A 22,576-nucleotide genomic window follows, 5' to 3' on the forward strand; every position below is an offset into this window, starting at 1 on the left:
TGGTTAAAAGCCTTCAGGTTTCCCTGCTACGTAAGGTCATGTCTGCTGCTCAGCATTCCGCACTGTTAGAGCTTTTACTACCTTACACGGTGATTCCGTTTTTTTTTGTTTTTTTTTATCTTTCTCCCTATGAAGAGGTTTTTGAAGGCAGGCGCTCTAGCTAAGTCATTTTATTACCTGACAGACAGTAGGGACTCACAAGTGTTTGCTGAATAAATAAAACACTATGGCCTGGTGTTTGATCACAGTCGCGCTCTAGTTTCCTCTCAGAGCCCCCCTCCACTCCGCTAGAGCTACACCGTTTCCCCAAACATACCATATGCCTTTCCTTACTTTTATCTCCATCCCAACTCTGCTGCTCACCCAACACCCTCATACTTCAGACTAGTCTCGTTTCTCTTCCTTCCCTGAACTCCTGTGGTGCTTTGTCAGTAAGTCACAGGGACAGTCCTGCATCTTGTGTGCCTGAGCTTAGCCTTGTTCCCACACAGATGGGTACTGACATCGTGATGCAAAAAAAAGAGTGAACCATTTGTACAGCAATTAATCAAGGACCACCACAGTTCCTCTCTTGCAGTGCTAGAGCACTGTACTTTAAGTTTTTACTTTATCTTTTCTTTATAGCTACAGTGTAAACTCTGAGGGACAAAGAAGGTCTGAGTATTTTGATTTCTTACGTTGTTTGGCACCAGAGAGTTCTCAATGTCTTTTTGTTCATTTGATATTTTGCATATCAATATTTCCATATTTCTCAAGCATGCCAATAACTGGATATAGTGTATGGAACTCCTCGTAACTGCAGTTTGACAAATGATCATCCTGAACGGAATGTGCACAGAAATACAATACATGGGCTTGTAGAAAGTCATTGTATGAAGAAACCTTGGAGCCCATTTAAACTCCATTATTAACAAAAAAGTAAACTGAGGCCCCCTATAGAAATTGATTTGAACGGCACTCAGTTCTTTGGTGGGTGAACCAGGTGAAGAACTGAGGTCTCCTCGTTTCTCACGAACTCACACTGCCTCACCAGTTCAAAATGGCAGAGTCACATCTGCTATTTCATTCTATAGTTTTTAAGAAAGGGGTATAATTTTACGTGTGGTAAGCACCGAAGGACGTTATGAGCAGAAGCTTAAATCCCTGAGACTCTGTGGAAGGGAGGTAACAATTCATGCCAGGGTGGGGCCAGGTCACAGGGGTTGAGCCCGACCCTCCCTCCCTGGAACCACCTGAGGCTCCTTGAACAGAGAAATGCCATGACACAGAGCACCTAACTGCCCTCTCCCCCTCAAAACTCTGCCCTGAACGCTGGAGTTCTTTAGGATCTGCCCTAGGTGTCCCTTTTCCCTCTATACTCTCTCCCTAGGTGGTCTGTCCTACCTCCACTTCAGAGCTGACGAGCTCCCAATGCACACCCAGCCTAGGCATTTTCTTTGCACTGCAGATTGTATCATGTCTTGAGGACTTGACATCTGACTGGGATGTTTCACAGCCCTCTCTGCTGAACATGTCTAAACAGCTTTTGATTCCCATCACCAGCTCTTCTTCATCTCTTTAAACAATCCACCATCTGCCCAGACTGGAGTCATCCTTTGATCTGTCCCTTTGCTTCTGCTCTACCATCTCATGTACCCATAGTTTTACTCATCTCCATTTATCTATGCTTATCACCTCCGTCACAACCCTAGACTAAACCACCACCATCTTCACCTGGACTTCTGCCACGGCCTCCTTACTGGACGTACTGCTTGCTTTACTCCATAAGATGGAGCTGACTGTGGAGAATGTCACATGAATCATGTCTCTCACATACACGTACCTGTGCCACATACCCCATGATCTGTCCCTGCCTGTCTTGCCAACCTCATTTTGGGTCACGCTCTCCCTTTGCCTACCACTGTAGATTATACTGGCCTCCTTTCCATTCAAGTGCATTGTGCTGGTTTGAAATGATTTATGTACCCTAGAAAAGCCATGTTTTAACCCTAATCCCATTTTGTAAAGGCAGCCGTTTCTTCTAATCCCTACTCAGTATTGTGTTTGAAACTGTAATCATATCATCTCCCTGAAGATGTGATTTAATCAAGTGGTTGCTAGGCTGGATTAGGTAGAGGCATGTCTCCACCCATTTGGGTGGGTCTTGATTAGTTTCTGGAGTCCTATAAAAGAGGAAACATTTTAGAGAAAGAAAGAGATTCAGAGAGAGCAGAGCAGAACGACACAGCCAGGAGAAGCAGAGTTCACCAGCCAGTGACCTTTGGAGATGAAGAAGGAACATGCCTCCCAGGAAGCTTCATGAAACAGGAAGCCAGGAGAAGAAGCTAGCAGATGACGCCACGTTTGCCACGTGCCCTTCCAGCTGAGAGAGAAACCCTGACCGTGTTCAACATGTGCCTTTCCAGATGACAGAGAAACTGTGACTGTGTTCGCCATATGCCCTTCCACTTGAGAGAAACCCTGAATTTCATCAGCCTTCTTGAACCAAGGTATCTTTCCCCAGATGCCTTAGATTGGACATTCCTAAGGACTTGCTTTAATTGGGACATTTTCTCGGCCTTAGAATTATAAACTAGCAACTTATTAAATTCCCCTTTTTGAAAGCCATTCTGTTTCTGGCATATTGCATTCTGGCAGCTAGCAAACTAGAACATGCATTAAGCTCTTTTTTTCCCTACAGCCCCATATTCCTATCTGGAAGGCACTACCTCTGGCTCTTTGCAAGAGTGGCTGCTTTTCATCTTTTTCTTCTCAGTTTACATATCTCCACAAACAGGCCCTACATGTCTCTTTATTTCCCTTCACAGAGCCTCATCATGAGCATCATAGCTCTTTTCTCCATTTTAACTATTTGTTTACTCTTGCCTCCCTTTCCCCACTAGTCTGCAAGTGCATAACGGCAGGTGCCATGGCCTAGCCCAGTGCCTGGCAAGCAGTGGGTACTCAGCAAATGCTTTTTGAATGGCTGGAAAAACAAATGAATGCGAGATATGTGGCAACTACAGAATGAGGAAAGGCCACACATATTGCTTAAAAATAATAGCAATTTGTTCCTAAGGACACAATTTCTTTGCTTCTTTTCCCCACTGTCATGAAAATATTACTTTTTCCTTAATGAGTTGATCCCGAGAGAGACAGAACTGCCCCTCGAAGCTCTGGGTTCTGACAGCCACACTTGCTGCCCTTCCACTCTCTGGGTTGATTCAGCTGGGCTGGCCTCAGTCATTTTTCAAAGACTCTTCTGTGTTCTTTATGTGGGCTCCTTTCTAAGAATGTGATTTACCTAATTTTAGGGAGAAAATTAGGTACTGAATGATTGTAACCATCTCAGCTACAAATTACATCTTTTTAGAAAACCAGTCACACCTTTGGATTACTAAGACCAATAAAACAAAACTAGACATCAGCACCTACAGTGACGACATCTAAGAGTTAGATGAAGCCTTGAAGGTCATCTGGTCACTCAGGAATAAAGACTCAGAGAGTCATGTAACTTATTCAAGGACATCTAGCTATACTCGATGCAGAGCTAGTACTCGACCCACGTCTTCTAACTACACCTTGGTGTTTCCTCCACAGTGCCCAGCTTACGTTCTTGTAGCTTTATAAACCTGAGAAGATAGACACATCTGTCCTGGATAGGACTAAAAGATTAAATTCCAAAGGCTATATCTTTATTTTACATTTTCATTCATACGGTGCGTGCCTGGCAACTGCACACTTAATAAGCATGTTATTTGTGTAAACTGTTAAATTATAGCACTGAAATGCTCCTCAGACTTACTGCCTCTTTCCCATTTTGGTTACATTTGCTCTGGTTCTCAAGCTTTATTTCACTGCTGCCACTACAGGAGCATCCTGCTGGGCCTTTCCACCTGCCTTGTCTAGTCTAGCCTGTACATGCCTCTCTAAACCCGGTTCTGATTATGTCATGCCTTTTCTCAAAACCTTCAATTCTGCTTCACTACCTTTAACTCCTAGACATGGCACTTAAGTCTGTCACAGCTGGACTCAAATCTGTTTTCTGGCCTTATCTTCTATGATTCATTCTCACGTACCCGGTGCTAGGTATGGGATCATTGCTTAGACCTGGGGAAGCCATTTAACCACTCATTGCTTTCTTTTGACTTCCTTCTGGATCATCAAGTAATATTGTAATACACAGTTAATGGGGCTCTTTATCTACTCTGCCACTAAAAGATGGACACCAACTATAGTCATGCTTTTAATTTACTTTTTATAAACATGACAAATAATACAGTCCTCTACTATCTGACCAAATGGAAACTCTCTTTAAGACAAAAAGTAGACTATATCCTAAAGCAGTATTTAAAGGACGAAAAGCTGTATGTATGAAAATAGCACAGTTGAGAAGAGCAAACAAAGGGAAGGAATGATAAACGAAATATTCGGTCGGCTAAAATAATAACCGAAGGAACAGTGGGTAGTTATTAAAAGCAACAAATAAAAAAAATGTAGAAATATATGAAAACACAAATAAGTGCTCATATGAAAACATCGTGCAGATAACACCTGAGCAGTAACAAAGACGCATAAAAAGTGATTTTGTTTCTCATTTAAAAAAGAAAAGTTTTTTGCTACATAACTTTGTTGGTGCTGATATGAACCCAGACTAGCAGGGCTCCCAGCGTAAGCTGTGTCTGCTCAGCGTGAGCAGCATGGTCCAGCAACAGGACATGGGTACGGATTCGGACGGGTTTGCTCCCTGGCTCTGCCTCTCTTCCAGGTGTGAACATGAGCACACAACTTAGCTTTTCCCACTCATGGTTGCTGCTTCTGCACAGTGGGACTCATAACACTCTAGGGAGGTGTGTGAGAATTAAATAAGTCAAACCCCTAACACACAGTTGGGGATCCACAAAAGCTAGTTTATCTTCATCCTTTACTTACCTGGGACTCAAGATTTCTTGTTTTTTCCCAAAACTTGTGATGGGAGTCACTGCTTCAAGAGCTGTCTGATTCAACTTAATCGCGACTGCCTAAAAAGCCACAGGAAGGACACATTTAGTCCTACGAGGTAAGAGTGACAACCTCTTGAGAAAAGGGCTGAGGTGCAGGCAGCTGCTAATTACCTCTGGGTTGTCAGTCAGGTAGATCTGTCTGGAGATGTTGTTGATTGCACATATCCACTGCAGAGGACATTAAAAAAAAATACACTGAATCACAAAGTCACTCTCCATCCTGGGAAATAAGTGAAACAAATAAAATCTTTACCTCTTCATTTTCCTTCCTGCTCTCTGCCTGGAGGATTATTCCCCTGAAATAAAATACATCTAAGTAAGTGTTTTCCAGATCTCAAGCCTGAAGAGTCTTCTCCATAAACTGAACTCAGCTGGGGTACAGAGGGAGCCAGAAGGGAGCAGATGAGAAGCAATCATGCTTCTCCAGCTCAGCTCTGCGGCTAGTTCACTGTGTGACCTTGGACCAGCACTTCCTTTCACTGGGCCTCAGCTTTCTCATCCATAAACTGAGAAGGCTGGACTCAGATCTTCTAGTACAAGTATATGATTCTGTAGCGAGGATCAACCTTGCCGACCTACTCAGGGCAACCTGAACTCTTACCCAGCCACTCCTCCCAGCCACAGCAGGATGTGACGCTGCTCCACTCCCTTCCAGGAAATGAAAGATCTACACCTGGAAGGCCAGCGACTACGATGTAAATACCACTGCCTTACCTTTGCGACGGCCTCAACACTGCAAAGGATTCCACACCTGTTAGGTCCTTGGTCCCTCACACCACAGAAGGGAGGGGACATAGATCTTTTCCCTCTTTTGTATCTGAGGAAACTGAGCCCAGAGGAGTTACATAACTGCAAGGGACCATGACTAGAACAGCATCTTCATTCCCAGGTCACTTCTCATCCAGGAGAGAGGAAGGGTGGTAACTGAAATGGCTCTCCCAATCTGGGAGAGGAAACATTCAACACCATCCCAATACCGCTTCCCCACCTCACCCCAAGCACCCTTCTGGTCAGAAAACTCTTACTTAGCACCCCAACAGGAGAAGCAAATACATGTAGAGTGGCTCTGACTGGAGGACAGGGTCACTCCTCTGCCTCCAAGCAGGGAACCCTGAAACATTTCCATGGGACTGAACTCTCTGGAGCGCAGTTTGAAAACCAGTGCTCTGAGCAAGAAGGGATCTAACTTCAAGATTGCCATTTTTTAGAGCATGACCTCTTCTGGACCTGAGGCACAAGAGGGTATGTGGGAACAGCATGGTAACAAATGAAACTGCTGCAGCTGAAGGAACCATCTGCATCTTGTTTTAGCTGGAAAAACTGGCTCCTCAGGCAGATCATCCTCATTTCCTCTCTGCACAGCAGCCCCATTATAACACTGTGACAAATGCTTATTTAGGAACCGGGTGACAACTGCCACCTCTCTCTCTCTGAGAATCTATCTCTATCACTGTCTTACACACACAGGTCACCTCTTCTCCACAGCCACAGACAAGTCCTCACTGGGCTCCTACAGGCAGGCTGACTCACATATGGGCCACGCACGCTAGAGAGAACATAAAACCACCTTCCCGAAAACATGGGCCTCTCCCATGGAGGGCTGACACTCTTGAGGGGGAGAGTGACGTTGCTACATTTGATCTCCCAAATAAAACCCATGAAGCATACGATTTTCCGTTTGGAGTGGTGATCTGGAAGCAGTATCGTCGGTCTTCGCAATCCACTGCCATCACCGAGCAGTTGTCCAGATCCTGGATCAAACCTCCAGCTACTGCTCCCCTGGGCTGGCACATGAGATTCCCGCCTTGAGTGAAGAAGTAAAGTCTGTCCCAGGTGGTGGTGACCAGCCCTGTTTTACTGTAAACATTGTTTTGGAAAAACCCATTAGTACCAGGAAGCAAGAGAGGCACCTGAAAGTCTTGCTGCCCCTTTGTGGGTAATGGCATTTTAGAAATACAAGTTTCTTTATATTAAAGGAAAACTGCTTTGAAAATAATTCAAGTGAAAACAGCAGAAGTGGTACAAGTTAGCTTGAAGGATCTAGGAGATTACGGGCTCGGCTCATACTGCAGACACCAGTCCCAGGGTCAACTCCACACATGCAGGCAGGCTATGCCTACCCCACTGCAGCTACACTTGCTGCTAAACCCAGTATCTGCAGCTAGAATCAGTCCATCCCCACAAGGGGGAACTGAAGAGCTAAATCTAGGTAAGGACCCCAGGGTCACCTCGGCCTACAACATTCGCCCTGAATCCTAGAGGCCCACACCAGACTGGGTTCTGTGGCAGTAGGAGGTTATTCCTGTTTTGTGGGCTGCATGCAGGAGGAAAACTCAGGGCCTGGCAAATAACACCAGAAACTTACGGAGTTTTCTATCCTTATAGAACTGAAGGGGACACTGAGCATGTGATCTCAACAAGTTTATAGACCTGTGAGGGTCTCCACCCTGTAAGAAAGTAGCTGGCAATTCCTCTTCATATATCCTGCACTTGGGGGAGAGCAAATACATTGACGATTCAATATTTACAGAGTAGCAACTATGTGCAAAGCAGTGGGTTTCCTGCCCTAAGTTACAATAACATCCAAAAAATGGCAACAGCTCACACCCTGCTAGGAACTAACTCATTTAATGCTTGTAACAAGTTTATGAGGTAAGTGCAATTATTAGCTCCATTTTACAGAAGAGATCAAGGCTCAGCCCAGCCAGGATGTCTGATACCAAAGTCAGTGCCCTTTATCACCACATCGTGCAACACTCCCTGTTCTGAAAAGCAATTACTTATCACCCCTTTAATTCAAAATGGGCATTTCAAAACATGAGTGTTAAATATGTGAGCCGATCTATGAATCTAAAGGCTTTCCAGCCCTCAGACTCCAGAGCTCCAGCGCGATACGCATACCTGTACCGACTGGCATGGGACAGAGGACAGTAACTCTCAGTGTCCAGGGTAAGCACAGTTAAGAGTGATCAATTTACAACTGGCCGTGGTGACCAGGGATGGGGTGGCCTGAAGTGTCCTGGAGTCCACAGCACATACTCCACTCGTAGCGCAGTTTCCGACCTGGGTCCAGAGGCTTCCTGCGACTGGGCGGAAGTGTGGTGGCGGGAGCTTCTCCCCTCTCACCCACCCCACCCTCAGGCTTTAATGGGCACTTAAGAGATTGTTTTTTAGCCACCTGCAAGGAAAAAGAAGCGGCAGGCAATGCCATTCTCACTTTCTGAGATTCAGGTAACCCGCCTTCTGGATGAGGTTTCTGTTGGTCTGCGGTGCAGCTACATCAAAGTCTGGAGTGTAAACAGATTCGTCGACAGAAAGGAACTCTTGCTGGGAAATCTGCATCTTTTCCACTTCGGCTTCCAGTTCCACCTGAATGCTTAAGACAGAAGGTGTCAGGTCAGTCACTCATCCTGGCAAATCCAGCAGGCTACTCTGCTTTAAATGGTCCTACACTGAAGGGGCAGATCACAGGGACTTGAATGCTGTCATAAAACAGACCATAAAGAATACCACTGGGCCAGAGCTGAGCCAGCCAATTATTCTGCAGACTGCATGGTCTCCATGCTCAGAACTGTTCATGAAAAGTTTAGGTGCACAGCTCTGAAGAGCCCATCCTCTGGGGCCACACGTGCAGGCAGCTTGTGGAGTGCTGTAAAGAGGAGAATGAAGTGAGTTACTACTGCCCACCTCTTTGTGTAGCAGGAGTGCTGGATGACCAGGAAGTGGCAGTGAGGTGCAATAATGAAGCCAAGGGCAAGGCTTTTCCTGTTATGATAGTCTCTGGGGCTGCCTGCTCCAGGGCTGAACAGGCCCCTGGCTTTCATGTGCATGTGCTCTAGGTGTGGGAACCTAAGAAGCTTCAGCTTGAAACAAGCAGCTGCCCTTTTCCCCACCAGCTGAGGGCCCAACAGCATACCCTGCTAGCATCTTGGTGATAAGGTCCTAAGCACCATTTGCCCATCAAAGCCACTCTACGGTGAAAGTAAACTTTAGAGCAATTGCTCCATCTCTCCTGAAAGAAATTTCAGAAGGAACCTTGAAGGCTTAGTTGACTGTTTCTGAAGATTTCCTCTCAAAAGGGTTCTGCAGTTAAGAAAGTCTGGGCTTGTACAGGCTCTATTTTCCTCTTGGAGTTTCACACCTTATGCTGCCTGCATTCCGTTAGTCCAGGGCAATGCAAGCCGTCAATCAAGGCTAACCTTGGCATCTGACGGTGACTGGTGACCTGGGGTCGGCAGGCTCGAGAGCAACCTCACTGTTATCCTTGCTAAGGCCAAGAAAATTACACGAGAGAATAAAAACTAAGCAGTAAAAGGGGTGGAAGGAGGAAGCCAAAGGTAGACAAAACTGCCTAGGTTCTTAGCCTTTTGTGGGTGACAAACTTCTTTGATGAAGATTTGATAAAAGGTAAGAAAAATCTCCCCAGAAAAATACGCATATGTACAAACATGACATTCTGAATACAGTTTTAGAAAGTTTAGAATAACTGTCCAACCGTACCCTCCCCAACCCCAAGTCCAAAAACTCTGAACTATCGGAGGGGCCAAGATGGCGGCTTAGTAAGGTGCGCGCGTCTTAGTTTCTCCTCCAGAACAACTACTAAATAACCAGAAACAGTACAGAACAGCTCCCGGAGCCACGACAGAGACCAGTCACACAGTGTACCCCAGTCTGGACCGGCTGCGAGACTCTGCAGCGGTGAGTTCCCCGAGCGACGCGCGCTTCCCCGGGCTGCGGCGGCTGGCGGCCGGTGCCCCTCCCTCACGGGCAGCTTCCCGGACTGACTGAGAGTCTCGAAGAGGCGAGTTGTCCAAGCCGCGGCAGCCGGCGGCCGGCACCCCTCCCTCACAGGCGGCTTCCCGGACCGGCCGCGAGTCTCAGATCAGCGAGTTCCCCAAGCCGCGGCGGTCGGCAACCGGCACCCCTCCCCCCCAGGCGGCTTCCCGGTCCGGCTGCGAGGCTCGGATCAGTGAGATCCCTAAGCCGCGGCGGCCGGCGACCGGCACCCCTCCCCAACAGGCGGCTTCCCGGAGGGAAAGGAAAGAGTCTCCAACAGTAGCAGGGACTGAGTTCAACCAAACACCAATAGTGGCATTAATAAACAAATTCTGACTACTAAAAATAGGCCCCCAGCTCAGGTGAAACTGATCAAGGCAGAAGTCGCCTATTGGGCTAACTGAAAAAGAGGAAAGGGGGCGAAACAGAGCCTTATGCGACTGTTTCTACGGAGGCTTGGTCGCCTCTGGACTCAGTGCCGGGACACAGAAACAGGTTGCTTTCAGGGCTCTCTACCACCTGAACCTTCCCCACGGAGGGGTGAAACGCAACTCAGGTGGAATCCCTCTCTCAAGGAATTCAGGTCCCAGGACCTCGCAATTTGAAGCCATTAAAACCGGCCTACAACCTTTCCTCTGTCTCCACCAGGCATCCAGCAGGGAGAGCCTTCCAAAGTTAAAGGAGCCACAACATCTTTTGCTGGTGGGACCCGCAGATAGACAAGCGCCACATACTGGCAGGATAAAAAAAACAGAGCCCAGAGACTTCACAGGAAAGTCTTTTAACCTGCTGGGTCTCACACTCAGGGAAATCTGATTAAATGTCCAGACACCAGCAAAAAATAACAAATCACACCAGGAAAACTGAAGATATGGCCCAGTCAAAGGAACAAAACAATAGTTCAAATGAGATACAGGAGCTGAAACAACTAATTCTGAATATACGAATAGAAATGGAAAACCTCTTCAAAAACCAAATCAATAAATTGAGGGAGGACATGAAGAAGGCAAGGGATGAACAAAAAGAAGAAATGGAAAGTCTGAAAAAACAAATCACAGAACTTATGGGAATGAAAGATACAGTAGAAGAGATGAAAAAAACAATGGAAACCTACAATGGTAGATTTCAAGAGATAGAGGTTAGAATTAGTGAACTGGAGGATGGAACATCTGAAATCCAAAAAGAAACAGAAACTACAGGGAAAAGAATGGAAAAATTTGAGCAGGGGCTCAGGGAATTGAATGATAATATGAAGCGCACAAATATACGTGTTGTGGGTGTCCCAGAAGGAGAAGAGAAGGGAAAAGGAGGAGAAAAACTAATGGAAGAAATTATCACTGAAAATTTCCCAACTCTTATGAGACCTAAAATTACAGATCCAAGAAGTGCAGCGCACCCCAAAGAGAATAGATCCAAATAGGCATTCTCCAAGACACTTACTAGTTAGAATGTCAGAGGTCAAAGAGAAAGAGAGGATCTTGAAAGCAGCAAGAGAAAAACAATCCATCACATACAAGGGAAACCCAATAAGACTATGTGTAGATTTCTCAGCAGAAACCATGGAAGCTAGAAGACAGTGGGATGATATATTTAAATTACTAAAAGAGAAAAACTGCCAACCAAGACTTCTATATCCAGCAAAATTGTCCTTCAAAAATGAGGGAGAAATTAAAACATTTTCAGACAAAAAGTCACTGAGAGAATTTGTGACCAAGAGACCAGCTCTGCAAGAAATACTAAAGGGAGCACTAGAGTCAGAACCGAAAAGACAGAAGAGAGAGGTATGGAGAAGAGTGTAGAAAGAAGGAAAGTCGGATATGATATATATAATACAAAAGGCAAAATGGTAGAGGAAAGTATTACCCAAACAGTAATAACACTAAATGTTAATGGACTGAATTCCCCAATCAAAAGACATAGACTGGCAGAATGGATTAAAAAACAGGATCCTTCTATATGCTGTCTACAGGAAACACATCTTAGACCCAAAGATAAACATACGTTGAAAGTGAAAGGTTGGGAAAAGATATTTCATGCAAATAACAACCAGAAAAGAGCAGGAGTGGCTATACTAATATCCAACAAATTAGACTTCAAATGTAAAACAGTTAAAAGAGACGAAGAAGGATACTATCTACTAATAAAAGGAACAATTAAACAAGAAGACATAACAATCATAATTATTTATGCACCGAACCAGAATGCCCCAAAATACATGAGGCAAACACTGCAAACACTGAAAAGGGAAATAGACACATATACCATAATAGGTGGAGACTTCAATTCACCACTCTCATCAATGGACAGAAAATCTAGACAGAGGATCAATAAAGAAACAGAGAAGTTGAATATTACAATAAATGAGCTAGACTTAACAGACATTTATAGGACATTACATCCCACAACAGCAGGATACACCTTTTTCTCAAGTGCTCATGGATCATTCTCAAAGATAGACCATATGCTGGGTCACAAAGCAAGTCTTAACAAATTTAAAAAGATTGAAATCATACACAACACGTTCTTAGATCATAAAGGAATGAAGTTGGAAATCAATAATAGGCAGAGTGCCAGAAAATTCATAAATACGTGGAGGCTCAACAACACACTCTTAAACAACCAGTGGGTCAAGGAAGAAATTACAAGAGAAATTAGTAAATATCTCGAGGCGAATGAAAATGAAAACACAACATATCAAAACCTATGGGACGCAGCAAAGGCAGTGCTAAGAGGGAAATTTATTGCCCTAAATGCTTATATCAAAAAAGAAGAAAGGGCAAAAATTCGGGAATTAACTGTCCACTTGGAAGAACTGGAGAAAGAACAGCAAACTAACCCCAAAGCAAGCAAAAGGAAAGAAATAACAAAGATTAGAGCAGAAATAAATGAAATTGAGAAACATGAAAATAATAGAGAAAATCAATAAGACCAGAAGTTGGTTCTATGAGAAAATCAACAAGATTGATGGGCCCTTAGCAAGATTGACAAAAAGAAGAAGAGAGAGGACGCAAATAAATAAGATCAGAAATGGAAGAGGAGACATAACCACTGACCTCACAGAAATAAAGGAGGTAATAACAGGATACTACGAACAACTTTATGCTAATAAATACAACAATGTAGATGAAATGGACAACTTCCTAGAAAGGCATGAACAACCAACTTTGACTCAAGATGAAATAGATGACCTCAACAAACCAGTCACAAGTAAAGAAATTGAATCAGTCATTCAAAAGCTTCCCAAAAAGAGGGCGGGCCACGGTGGCTCAGCGGGCAAAGTGCTTGCCTGCCATGCCGGAGGACCTCGGTTCGATTCCCGGCCCCAGCCCATGTAAAAAACAAACAAATAAACAAAATACAATAAAACAAGAAAATGTTTAAAGATGTTTCCCTTTCTTCCTCCCTTCCTTCCTTCCATCCTTCCTTCTTTCTCTCTGTCTTTCCTTCCCTTCCTCCCTCTCTCTTTAAAAAAAAAAAAATAAATAAAATAAAAAAAAAAAAAAGCTTCCCAAAAAGAAAAGTCCAGGATCAGACGGCTTCACATGTGAATACTACCAAACATTCCAGAAAGAATTAGTACCAACCCTGCTCAAACTCTTCAAAAAAACTGAAGTGGAGGGAAAGCTACCTAATTCATTCTATGAAGCCAACATCACCCTCATACCAAAACCAGGCAAAGATATTACAAAAAAAGAAAACTACAGACCAATCTCTCTAATGAATATAGATGCAAAAATCCTCAACAAAATTCTAGCAAATCGAATCCAGCAACACATTAAAAGAATTATACATCATGACCAAGTAGGATTCATCCCAGGTATGCAAGGATGGTTCAACATAAGAAAATCAATTAATGTAATACACCATATCAACAAATCAAAAAAGAAAAATCACATGATCATCTCAATTGATGCAGAGAAGACATTTGACAAGATTCAACATCCTTTCCTGTTGAAAACACTTCAAAGGATAGGAATACAAGGGAACTTCCTTAAAATGATAAAGGGAATATATGAAAAACCCTCAGCTAATATCATCCTCAATGGGGAAAAATTGAAAACTTTCCCCCTAAGATCAGGAACAATACAAGGGTGTCCATTATCACCACTGTTATTCAACATCGTGTTGGAAGTGCTAGCCAGAGCAATTAGACAAGAAAAAGAAATACAAGGCATCAAAATTGGAAAGGAAGAAGTAAAACTCCCACTGTTTGCAGATGATATGATACTATACATCGAAAACCCTGAAAAATCCACAGCAAAACTACTAGAGCTAATAAATGAGTACAGCAAAGTAGCAGGTTACAAGATCAACATTCAAAAATCTGTAATGTTTCTATGCACTAGCAATGAACAAGCTGAGGGGGAAATCAAGAAACGGTCCATTTACAATTGCAACTAAAAGAATAAAATACTTAGGAATAAATTTAACTAAAGAGACAAAAGACCTATACAAAGAAAACTACAAAAAACTGTTAAAAGAAATCACAGAAGACCTAAATAGATGGAAGGGCATACTGTGTTCATGGATTGGAAGACTAAATATAGTTAAGATATGAATTCTACCTGAATTGATCTACAGATTCAATGCAATAGCAATCAAAATCCCAACAACTTATTTTTCAGAAATAGAAAACCAATAAGCAAATTTATTTGGAAGGGCAGGTTGCCCCGAATTGCTAAAAACATCTTGAGGAAAAAAAATGAAGCTGGAGGTCTCACGCTGCCTGACTTTAAGGCATATTATGAAGTCACAATGGACAAAACAGCATGGTACTGGCATAAAGATAGATATATCGACCAATGGAATCGAATAGAGTGCTCAGATATAGACCCTCTCATCTATGGACATTTGATCTTTGATAAGGCAGTCAAGCCAACTCACCTGGGACAGAACCGTCTCTTCAATAAATGGTGCCTAGAGAACTGGATATCCATATGCAAAAGAATGAAAGAGGACTTGTATCTCACACCCTATACAAAAGTTAACTCAAAATGGATCAAAGATCTAAACATTAGGTCTAAGACCATAAAACAGTTAGAGGAAAATGTAGGGAGATATCTTATGAATCTTACAATGGGAGGTGGTTTTATGGACCTTAAACCTAAAGCAAGAGCACTGAAGAAAGAAATAAATAAATGGGAACTTCTCAAAATTAAACACTTTTGTGCATCAAAGAACTTCATCAAGAAAGTAGAAAGACAGCCTACACAATGGGAGACAATATTTGGAAACGACATATCAGATAAAGGTCTAGTATCCAGAATATACAAGGAGATTGTTCAACTCAACAACAAAAAGACAGCCAATCCAATTACAAAATGGGAAAAAGACAACAGACACCTCTCAGAAGAGGAAATACAAATGGCCAAAAGGCACATGAAGAGATGCTCAATGTCCCTGGCCATTAGAGTAATGCAAATCAAAACCACAATGAGATATCATCTCACACCCACCAGAATGGCCATTATCAAAACAGAAAATGACAACTGCTGGAGAGGATGTGGAGAAAAAGGCACACTTATCCACTGTTGGTGGGAATGTCAAATGGTGCAACCGCTGTGGAAGGCAGTTTGGCGGTTCCTCAAAAAGCTGAATAGAATTGCCATACGACCCAGCAATACCATTGCTAGGTATCTACTCAGAGGACTTAAGGGCAAAGACACAAACGGACATTTGTACACCAATGTTTATAGCAGCATTATTTACAATTGCAAAGAGATGGAAACAGCCAAAATGCCCATCAACAGATGAGTGGCTAAACCAACTGTGGTATATACATACGATGGAATATTATGCAGCTTTAAGACAGAATAAACTTATGAAGCATGTAATAACATGGATGGACCTAGAGAACATTATGCTGAGTAAGACTAGCCAAAAACTAAAGGACAAATACTGTATGGTCCCAGTGAAGTGAACCGACATTAGAGAATAAACTTGGAATATGTCATTGGTAACAGAGACCATCAGGAGATAGAAATAGGGTAAGATAATGGGTAATTAGAGCTGAAGGGATACAGACTGTGCAACAGGATTGGATACAAAAGCTCAGAAATGGACAGCACAATGCTACCTAATTGTAATGTAATTATGTTAAAACACTGAATGAAGCTGCATCTGAGGTATAGTTTTTTTTTATTTTTTATTTTTATTTCTTTCTATTATCGTTTTATTTTTTTTTCTGTTGTCTTTTTATTTCTTTTTCTAAATCGATGCAAATGTACTGGGAAATGATGAATGTGCATCTATGTGATGATGTTGGGAATTCCTGATTGTATATGTAGAATGGAATGATTTCTGAATGTTGTGTTAGTTAATTTTTTAATTAATAAAAAAAAAAGTAAGAGAAGATTTACAACTTGAAATAACCAATCAAAGATGTTCAAATGAGTTTCCTAAATCAATTCAAGAGGCTGACTGAAGTGATAAAGAATATTAGGAGGATGTCAGGTGAACATAAACAGAATTTTGTAGCATGTAAAGAAAAACAATGGCTTTTGCAGAGTTAAAGTAAAAATAGATGAAGTTAAAAATATACTAGAGGCACACAACAGCAGATTTGAAACGGCAGAAGAAAGGATAAGCAAAGTAGAAGACAGAGCACATAAATTAGAACAGACAAAAGAACAGATAGAAGAAAGAATGGGACAAATAAAGTAAAATCTCAGGGAATGGATTGACAATGCAAAATACACTAGCATTCAGATCACAGCAGTCCCAGAAGAAGAGAAGGAGAAAAGGGCAGAGGGAATACTTAAAGGAAATAATAATCAAAAATTTACCAACACTTATGAAAGATGTAGACATAGAACTCCAAAATTCCCAATACATACCAACTTAAAAACCTGAACAGACCTATTCCAAGGCATATATAAATAAGAATGTCAAATACCACTAATAAACAGTATTATGAAAACAGCAAGGTAAAGCAGTTTCTTATGTATAATGCTCAATAAGATTAAGTGCTGCTTTTTCATCAGAAATCATGGAGGTGAGAAGGCAGTAGTAAGGCAAATTTCAGACACTTGAAGAGAAAAACTAGCAGTAAAGAATTCTCTATCCAGAAAACATTCCTTCAAAACTGAGGGAAATGTCATGCCATTCCTCTGTGTTCTCAACACTGCACCATCCTCTGGTGCTCCAAGGCCTATCTGATCTGTACTCCATCCCAGTGGATCCCACACTGTGCCTCAAAACACTGCCCCCACAATCGATGCTCACAAACACAAGTGTAGCATCCCCAACTCATTCGTATACCTGCACTGCAACTCGTCACCGCATTATTGTGCCCCACCCTATGCCCCACATCCTATTCCACATCCATCCTGTGAATACAAAGCTTTAGATTACTAAAGAAAATCAACTTCCAAAGTAACCCTATCAAGATATTTACATGCCTCAAAGGCAACAGAATACCAGTAAGTATAACAAGATGCAGACAGATAAAGCCCAGTCTAATGATCAAATTAAAACACAGATTTTGGAACAATTAATCAAAGATGTTCATGTAACTCTACCAAATAAAATCAACAGAATGTCTAATGACATAAATGAGATCAAGAAGACACTGAGAGAGCATTAAGAGGAATTTGAAAGAACAAACAGAAAAAGTGCAGATATCACAGAGATTAAAGATGCTGCAGACAAAATAAAAATATGTTAACGACACACAACAGAAGATTTGAAAAGGCAGAAGAAAGAATATGAGAACTGGAGGACAAGACAACAGATATTGAACTCACAGAAGAGCAAATAGCAAAAAAAAAGTTGGAAAAATTTGAATTGGGTCTCAGGGAAAGTATGGACAAAACAAAGCCCACAAATAGGAAAATGATTGATGACTCAGGAGAAGAGAAGTGTAAAGGCTAGGAAGATTAGTTGAGGAGATAATGGGGAAAACTTACAAACCCTAATAAAGGGCATAAATATGTAAATCAACTCCCAATGAACTCCAAATAGAATAAATCAAAATAGCCCTTCCCCAAGACATACTACTCAGTTTGTCAAATGTTTAAGAGAAGTAGAAAATTCTGAAAGCATCAAGAGAAAAACAACCTACAACAGTGCAAGAGAAACCATATGTGCCAGTTTGAATCTGTTGTGGACCCCAGAAAAGCCATGTCCTTTAATCCTCATTCAGTATTGCTGGTTAGGAGATTTTTTATTGTTCCCATAAAGATCTGACCCACCCAACTATGGGTAATAAATTTTGATTAGATAGTTTCCATGGAATTGTGACTGTACCCATTCCAAGTGGGTCTTTATTAGTTAACTGGAACCATTTAAAATTGAAAGCATTTTAAAGAGAAAGAGTCATGAAACCTGCAAGAGCACATGCAGCCAGAGACTTTGGAGACGAAGAAGGGAAATGCCCCTGGGGCAGCTTCATGAAACAAGAAACCTGGGGAGAAAGCTAGCAGACATCACCATGATTGCAATGTGCATTTCCAGTTGAAAGAGAAACCATGAACTTCATCAGCCTTTCTTGAGTGAAGGTAACCTCTTTTTGGTGTCTTAACTTGGGCACTTTTAAAGACTACCTTTAATTTGGTCATTTTTCATGGCCTTAGAATGGTAAACTTGTAGCTTATTAAATTCCTCCTTTTAAAAGCTAAAAACAAAACAAAAAAAACAAAAAAAACTCTGAACTAATCTCCAAAGCTCCCAGGAAGTAAATAAAGGAACAGGATGGAAAAGTGACTGCTTTCCACTGGTTCTCCTGGAAAATTAATTTTAAAAAGTGTCTTTCTGTCTATAGTATGGAGAAATGAGTAAAAAATAGGGATTAAAAAATAAACAAATAATAGGGGGAAGAAAGGTTAAAATAGAGTAGACAGAAATACTAGTAGTCAATGAGGGGGGGCAAGGGGTTTGGTATGTATGAATTTTTTCTTTTTTATTTATTTTGCTGGAGAGATGCAAATGTTCAAAAAATGATCATAGTGATAAATATACAACTATGTGATGATATTGTCAGCCACTGCTTGTACATCATGTATGGAATGTTTGTATGTTTGTTAAGGTTTACAATAAAAACATTTTTTAAAAAGTGTGTTTCATTTAAGTTAAAAAAGCAAGCAAACAAAATAGAGTATAAGAATCCAAGAAACATAAAAGAAAAAAGAAATCCAAGGAGGAGGAAATGGATCACTGTGATGCTATGGACCAAAAGGAACTCCCCTGCCCCCGGTTCCAGGGAGCTGTCTAAAACAATGCCACCCTGTCTGGACTCAGGCTGAGTTTTATTCTGTCACATCCTGAGAACGGCAGAGTGCCTGGGGCACCCACCTCACAGGGAAAGGACTTCAAAGCTGCTGATGCACCACTAGATGCTGCTCTGGGCAGGCTAATCGTGCATGTTACCTGCCAGCCAAACCATCTCCCAGTTTGCTGACCAGCATAAAACTTAAGTGACAGAAAAATTAGAATGCCTAAACTGAATGCCTCTACTGAAGCAGAAAGTTAAACTGCTTTAAGGTTCAGTTTGGGAACCCTGCCTCTGGTCTGTTACCCTTGTAACTAAATACGCGTTGTCAAGTGGCTGGAGAGCAAATGCCTCTAAACAGGTCACAGTTGTGTCAGGAAGGCTGGTCCAGCCCTCTGGTGGCCTCACAGCGGCTCACGGAAATGCTGATGAGGAAAGAAGACACATGCTCTATCTGCAAACGAGTGCACGACGGCACCCTAGAAACGGCCCAAAGGCCACCATCCATTAATAAAAAAAGTAGAACAGGAGAAATACCTGAAGCTTGGCTGGTTCTTCTAAAACACTAAAAGTCACAGACTTCTGAGAGTTCAAGTAGGATGAGACACAGAAAGATGGGTGAGAAAGGGTACTGCTGTGAACGGGCAACTTACAGGCTATCTTATTTTACTTTCTCTTAACATTCCTGGGGGCCAAACAATAAAATTATAAGGCAGGACAGGGGGACACATTAAACAGATTTCACAATTAGCTTCTAATATAATCATAAATCTAACTTCACTGGTGCCAGCTATCAGGAAAAAAACAGCCCAGTGACTTTCATAAACTACAGTTCTCTTATCGTGTTTGTATGAATGCTGAGCACTAGTTTTTCTTAAGACTAAGGCTTTATTTTCAGAACATTTTAAGTAGATTTCTGCCTAGATAACCACCACAGCTTGGCCTTCATACAGTATTTTAAAATGCAACATCCCTGAGAATATAAGCAACTTTCTCTTAATTTTCTGCACAGAGTCAAATCCTAGGCTCCTGTTTCCAGGCCTTATTTACTGGATATGTAAACTGAGAGACATGTTCATACTGCGGAAATTACGAGAGGTACTCAAGTAATGCTGCGTCTGAGCCCTTCATGAGATGTGCCTGATCTGAGGCACCCGGGAATTCTCACGTGGGAGCTGACGCCAAGAGGCACTGCAGTGGGAGAAGCCTCAGTACCTGATGAGTAAGGGGATGACAGTCTGAAGCCAGTGATGCATTTTTTAAAATACAAGCATTTAGAAGGCTGAACTGCAGTTTAAGTTAGTTCAAAAAGAGACCCAAAGCCTCACTTACGTGTTACAAATTAATGTGACAGTTTCCTGGAAGGTGTAACACTTCTGGCTGAAATCTCCATTAGCTTTCAGAGAAAAAAAAAAGCAGAGTGCTCCTAACTCCACGGCAAGTCAAAACTGGACTCAAATGCTCGTAACATGAATCTTGAGTATTAACAAAAGAAGCCCTAGGAACACAAATGTGAACTTAGTGGGGAGGCTGCCCTGCTGACATTTTAGCCTTTTCACGTAATGGGGAGGACTCTGGGCTCTGCACAGGCTCAGAGCCACACAACGCACACCATGACCATCACAAATAGCTGTGGCGAAGGTGAGGAAGCTGCTTCTCCGAGTTCCTGGAGAGGACAGGGGCTCAGTGGGACCCTCCCCACCCCCCTGAGAGGTGGGTTCACAGGAGAACAGAAGGCACAGGAGATCCAAACCAGAGTGCAGCCTTACCTTTGAACCATGTTGCCAACGGAGGACAAAAACCTGTCCATGCTTCTGGAAAACATCTCTGCTCCCTTCTTGAAAAAGTTAACCTGAAAGATACAGTTACGATATTCTGAAAATCATCCAGGAAAAGGTGCCCAATGACTCCTCTGCACGTGAGGCCGATGGCACAAGATGGCTGGTGCCTGCTGACCCCAGCCCCACACTGCGGCACCTCTGCCACAGCCCCCACCTCACAGTCACTCCCAAAACCCCAGTGCATGTGTAAAGTGGGACATCAATACCGAGCTGTTGCGCTGCACGGCTACAAACACCAGGAACAGTGTAAGTTAAGTGGACGATGCATACTAAGTGCTGCAATAATTATTACTGCTCATTGCTTTTGACATTATTTCATCAGCTTTTTACTGGTGTGAATTTTACATAGTTTTTTGAGGGCAAGGATTAGGTCTTATTTACCATTTTATCTCCAGAAGCTCCATCAGCTTGTGACAAATGACTGACTCAGGCATGCCCTCAAAAAAAGAAACTGACTGACAGGCACTCGGAGGTGCAGCACGAGGTTCTCAAAGAAGAAACAGCTGACCATCTGACTGGCCCATCTGCCAACCACACAGGCTGGACAGAGCGACACGGCTGGTATTACAGAAGGAGGCCTGGGTTAGTAAAAGCCCTTCAAACCCCCTTCTGACCCTGACAGCAAATACAGAAGGGACACAGCAGGCCCTAGCACTAGCAGGTGCACAGGACAAGAGAAGCCCCTCCTGATTCCCAACATTCGGTGATCCTTTATCTGTCCAGCGGAGCATGGCATCTAAGAGCCTGGAGAATTACACAATTTGAAAACAAACTGCAATTGCTGAATTCTTGCACCAACAGAAGGAATTCCATACTTCCTGTGACTCTAATAGATTCACTTCTTACAAAGTATGGGTCCCCTGACAAACCCTGGAGGGTATGGGTGCAGAAGAGAGGAGAAGCCTGTTTCTGTTCATTACTGACATCAGCAAGCATTCAATCCTGAAAAGTTCAAGTTTCTATTTCCTCTTGTGGCCACGGCTTTAAAAAAAATCTAAATATTGGGTCTGAACTGCTCCATGTTACATGCCTAATTGTTGGCAGCTGACAATGAGTCTAAGTCACGAAAAAAGAGAAAATACTGAGCTTGGACATGGATGTCCCTGCACATAACCTAGCGCATCTTTCTGACCTGGAAGCCAGCTATGCCATGGGTTGTGGGCAGAGAAATCTCCTGTTCACTGTGAGGAGCTCAATGGGAGACCTCCTTCCTTCTGCTCCCCAGAACACTTGTGGAGTTCTGTTCTCCCAGAACACCTATGCACACCTGCGTCCTAAGTTTTCACAGTATAAAAACAGATGATGATTCGAATTATCCTAACACAAGGTAATACATGCCAGGAGATGTTATGGCCCCATGATAACTGAATCATAACAGTGTTCGACATTGTAAATGTTGCTTTGAATCCCAGAAATGTTAAATAGTGAAGCCATTAAGTGGGCATTTTGCATTTCTAAAGGCACAACATCACGGTGGATCCTCTTTCGCTCTCAGTCCATGTCTTAATTTCTCCATCCTCTGTCATCCTTCTATGGTAGAGGGCCACACAATTCCCGAAGGAACATCTGATGAATGGATGGATGGATGGAAAGGATAACATACTGGCTTCCACAGCCATGTGTCATGGCACTTATCCTACAAATGCCAGTAGTTTTTGTTTTTGTGTGCCTATAAACCTGTGCCCAGATTTTAGCTTTGGCTGGTTTACAGGCATGAGGACTGAATCATGTTTAACTGAAAACCCATTTATTTTTTTTATTTTTTAATT

The 22,576-nt window shown here is 42.5% G+C and overlaps 1 protein-coding gene across 6 annotated transcripts in view; it reads right to left on the reverse strand.

The window, feature by feature from the left end:
* The window catches only part of APPL2 (adaptor protein, phosphotyrosine interacting with PH domain and leucine zipper 2), a 109,371-nt gene that overhangs the window by 16,022 nt on the left and 70,773 nt on the right, over positions 1–22,576 (reverse strand). For all 6 annotated transcript variants that reach the window (XM_077111900.1, XM_077111901.1, XM_077111898.1 and 3 more), the window contains exons 9-14: positions 20,736–20,818; positions 8,200–8,358; positions 6,651–6,839; positions 5,236–5,278; positions 5,094–5,150; positions 4,912–5,000 (exon numbers count right to left, since the gene is read on the reverse strand). In XM_077111900.1, coding sequence (XP_076968015.1) covers positions 4,912–5,000; positions 5,094–5,150; positions 5,236–5,278; positions 6,651–6,839; positions 8,200–8,358; positions 20,736–20,818 — 620 coding nt within the window. The remainder of the gene's footprint in view (positions 1–4,911; positions 5,001–5,093; positions 5,151–5,235; positions 5,279–6,650; positions 6,840–8,199; positions 8,359–20,735; positions 20,819–22,576) is intronic.

This window comes from Tamandua tetradactyla, chromosome 7, assembly GCF_023851605.1.
Source record: "Tamandua tetradactyla isolate mTamTet1 chromosome 7, mTamTet1.pri, whole genome shotgun sequence".
Taxonomy (NCBI): Eukaryota; Metazoa; Chordata; class Mammalia; order Pilosa; family Myrmecophagidae; genus Tamandua; species Tamandua tetradactyla.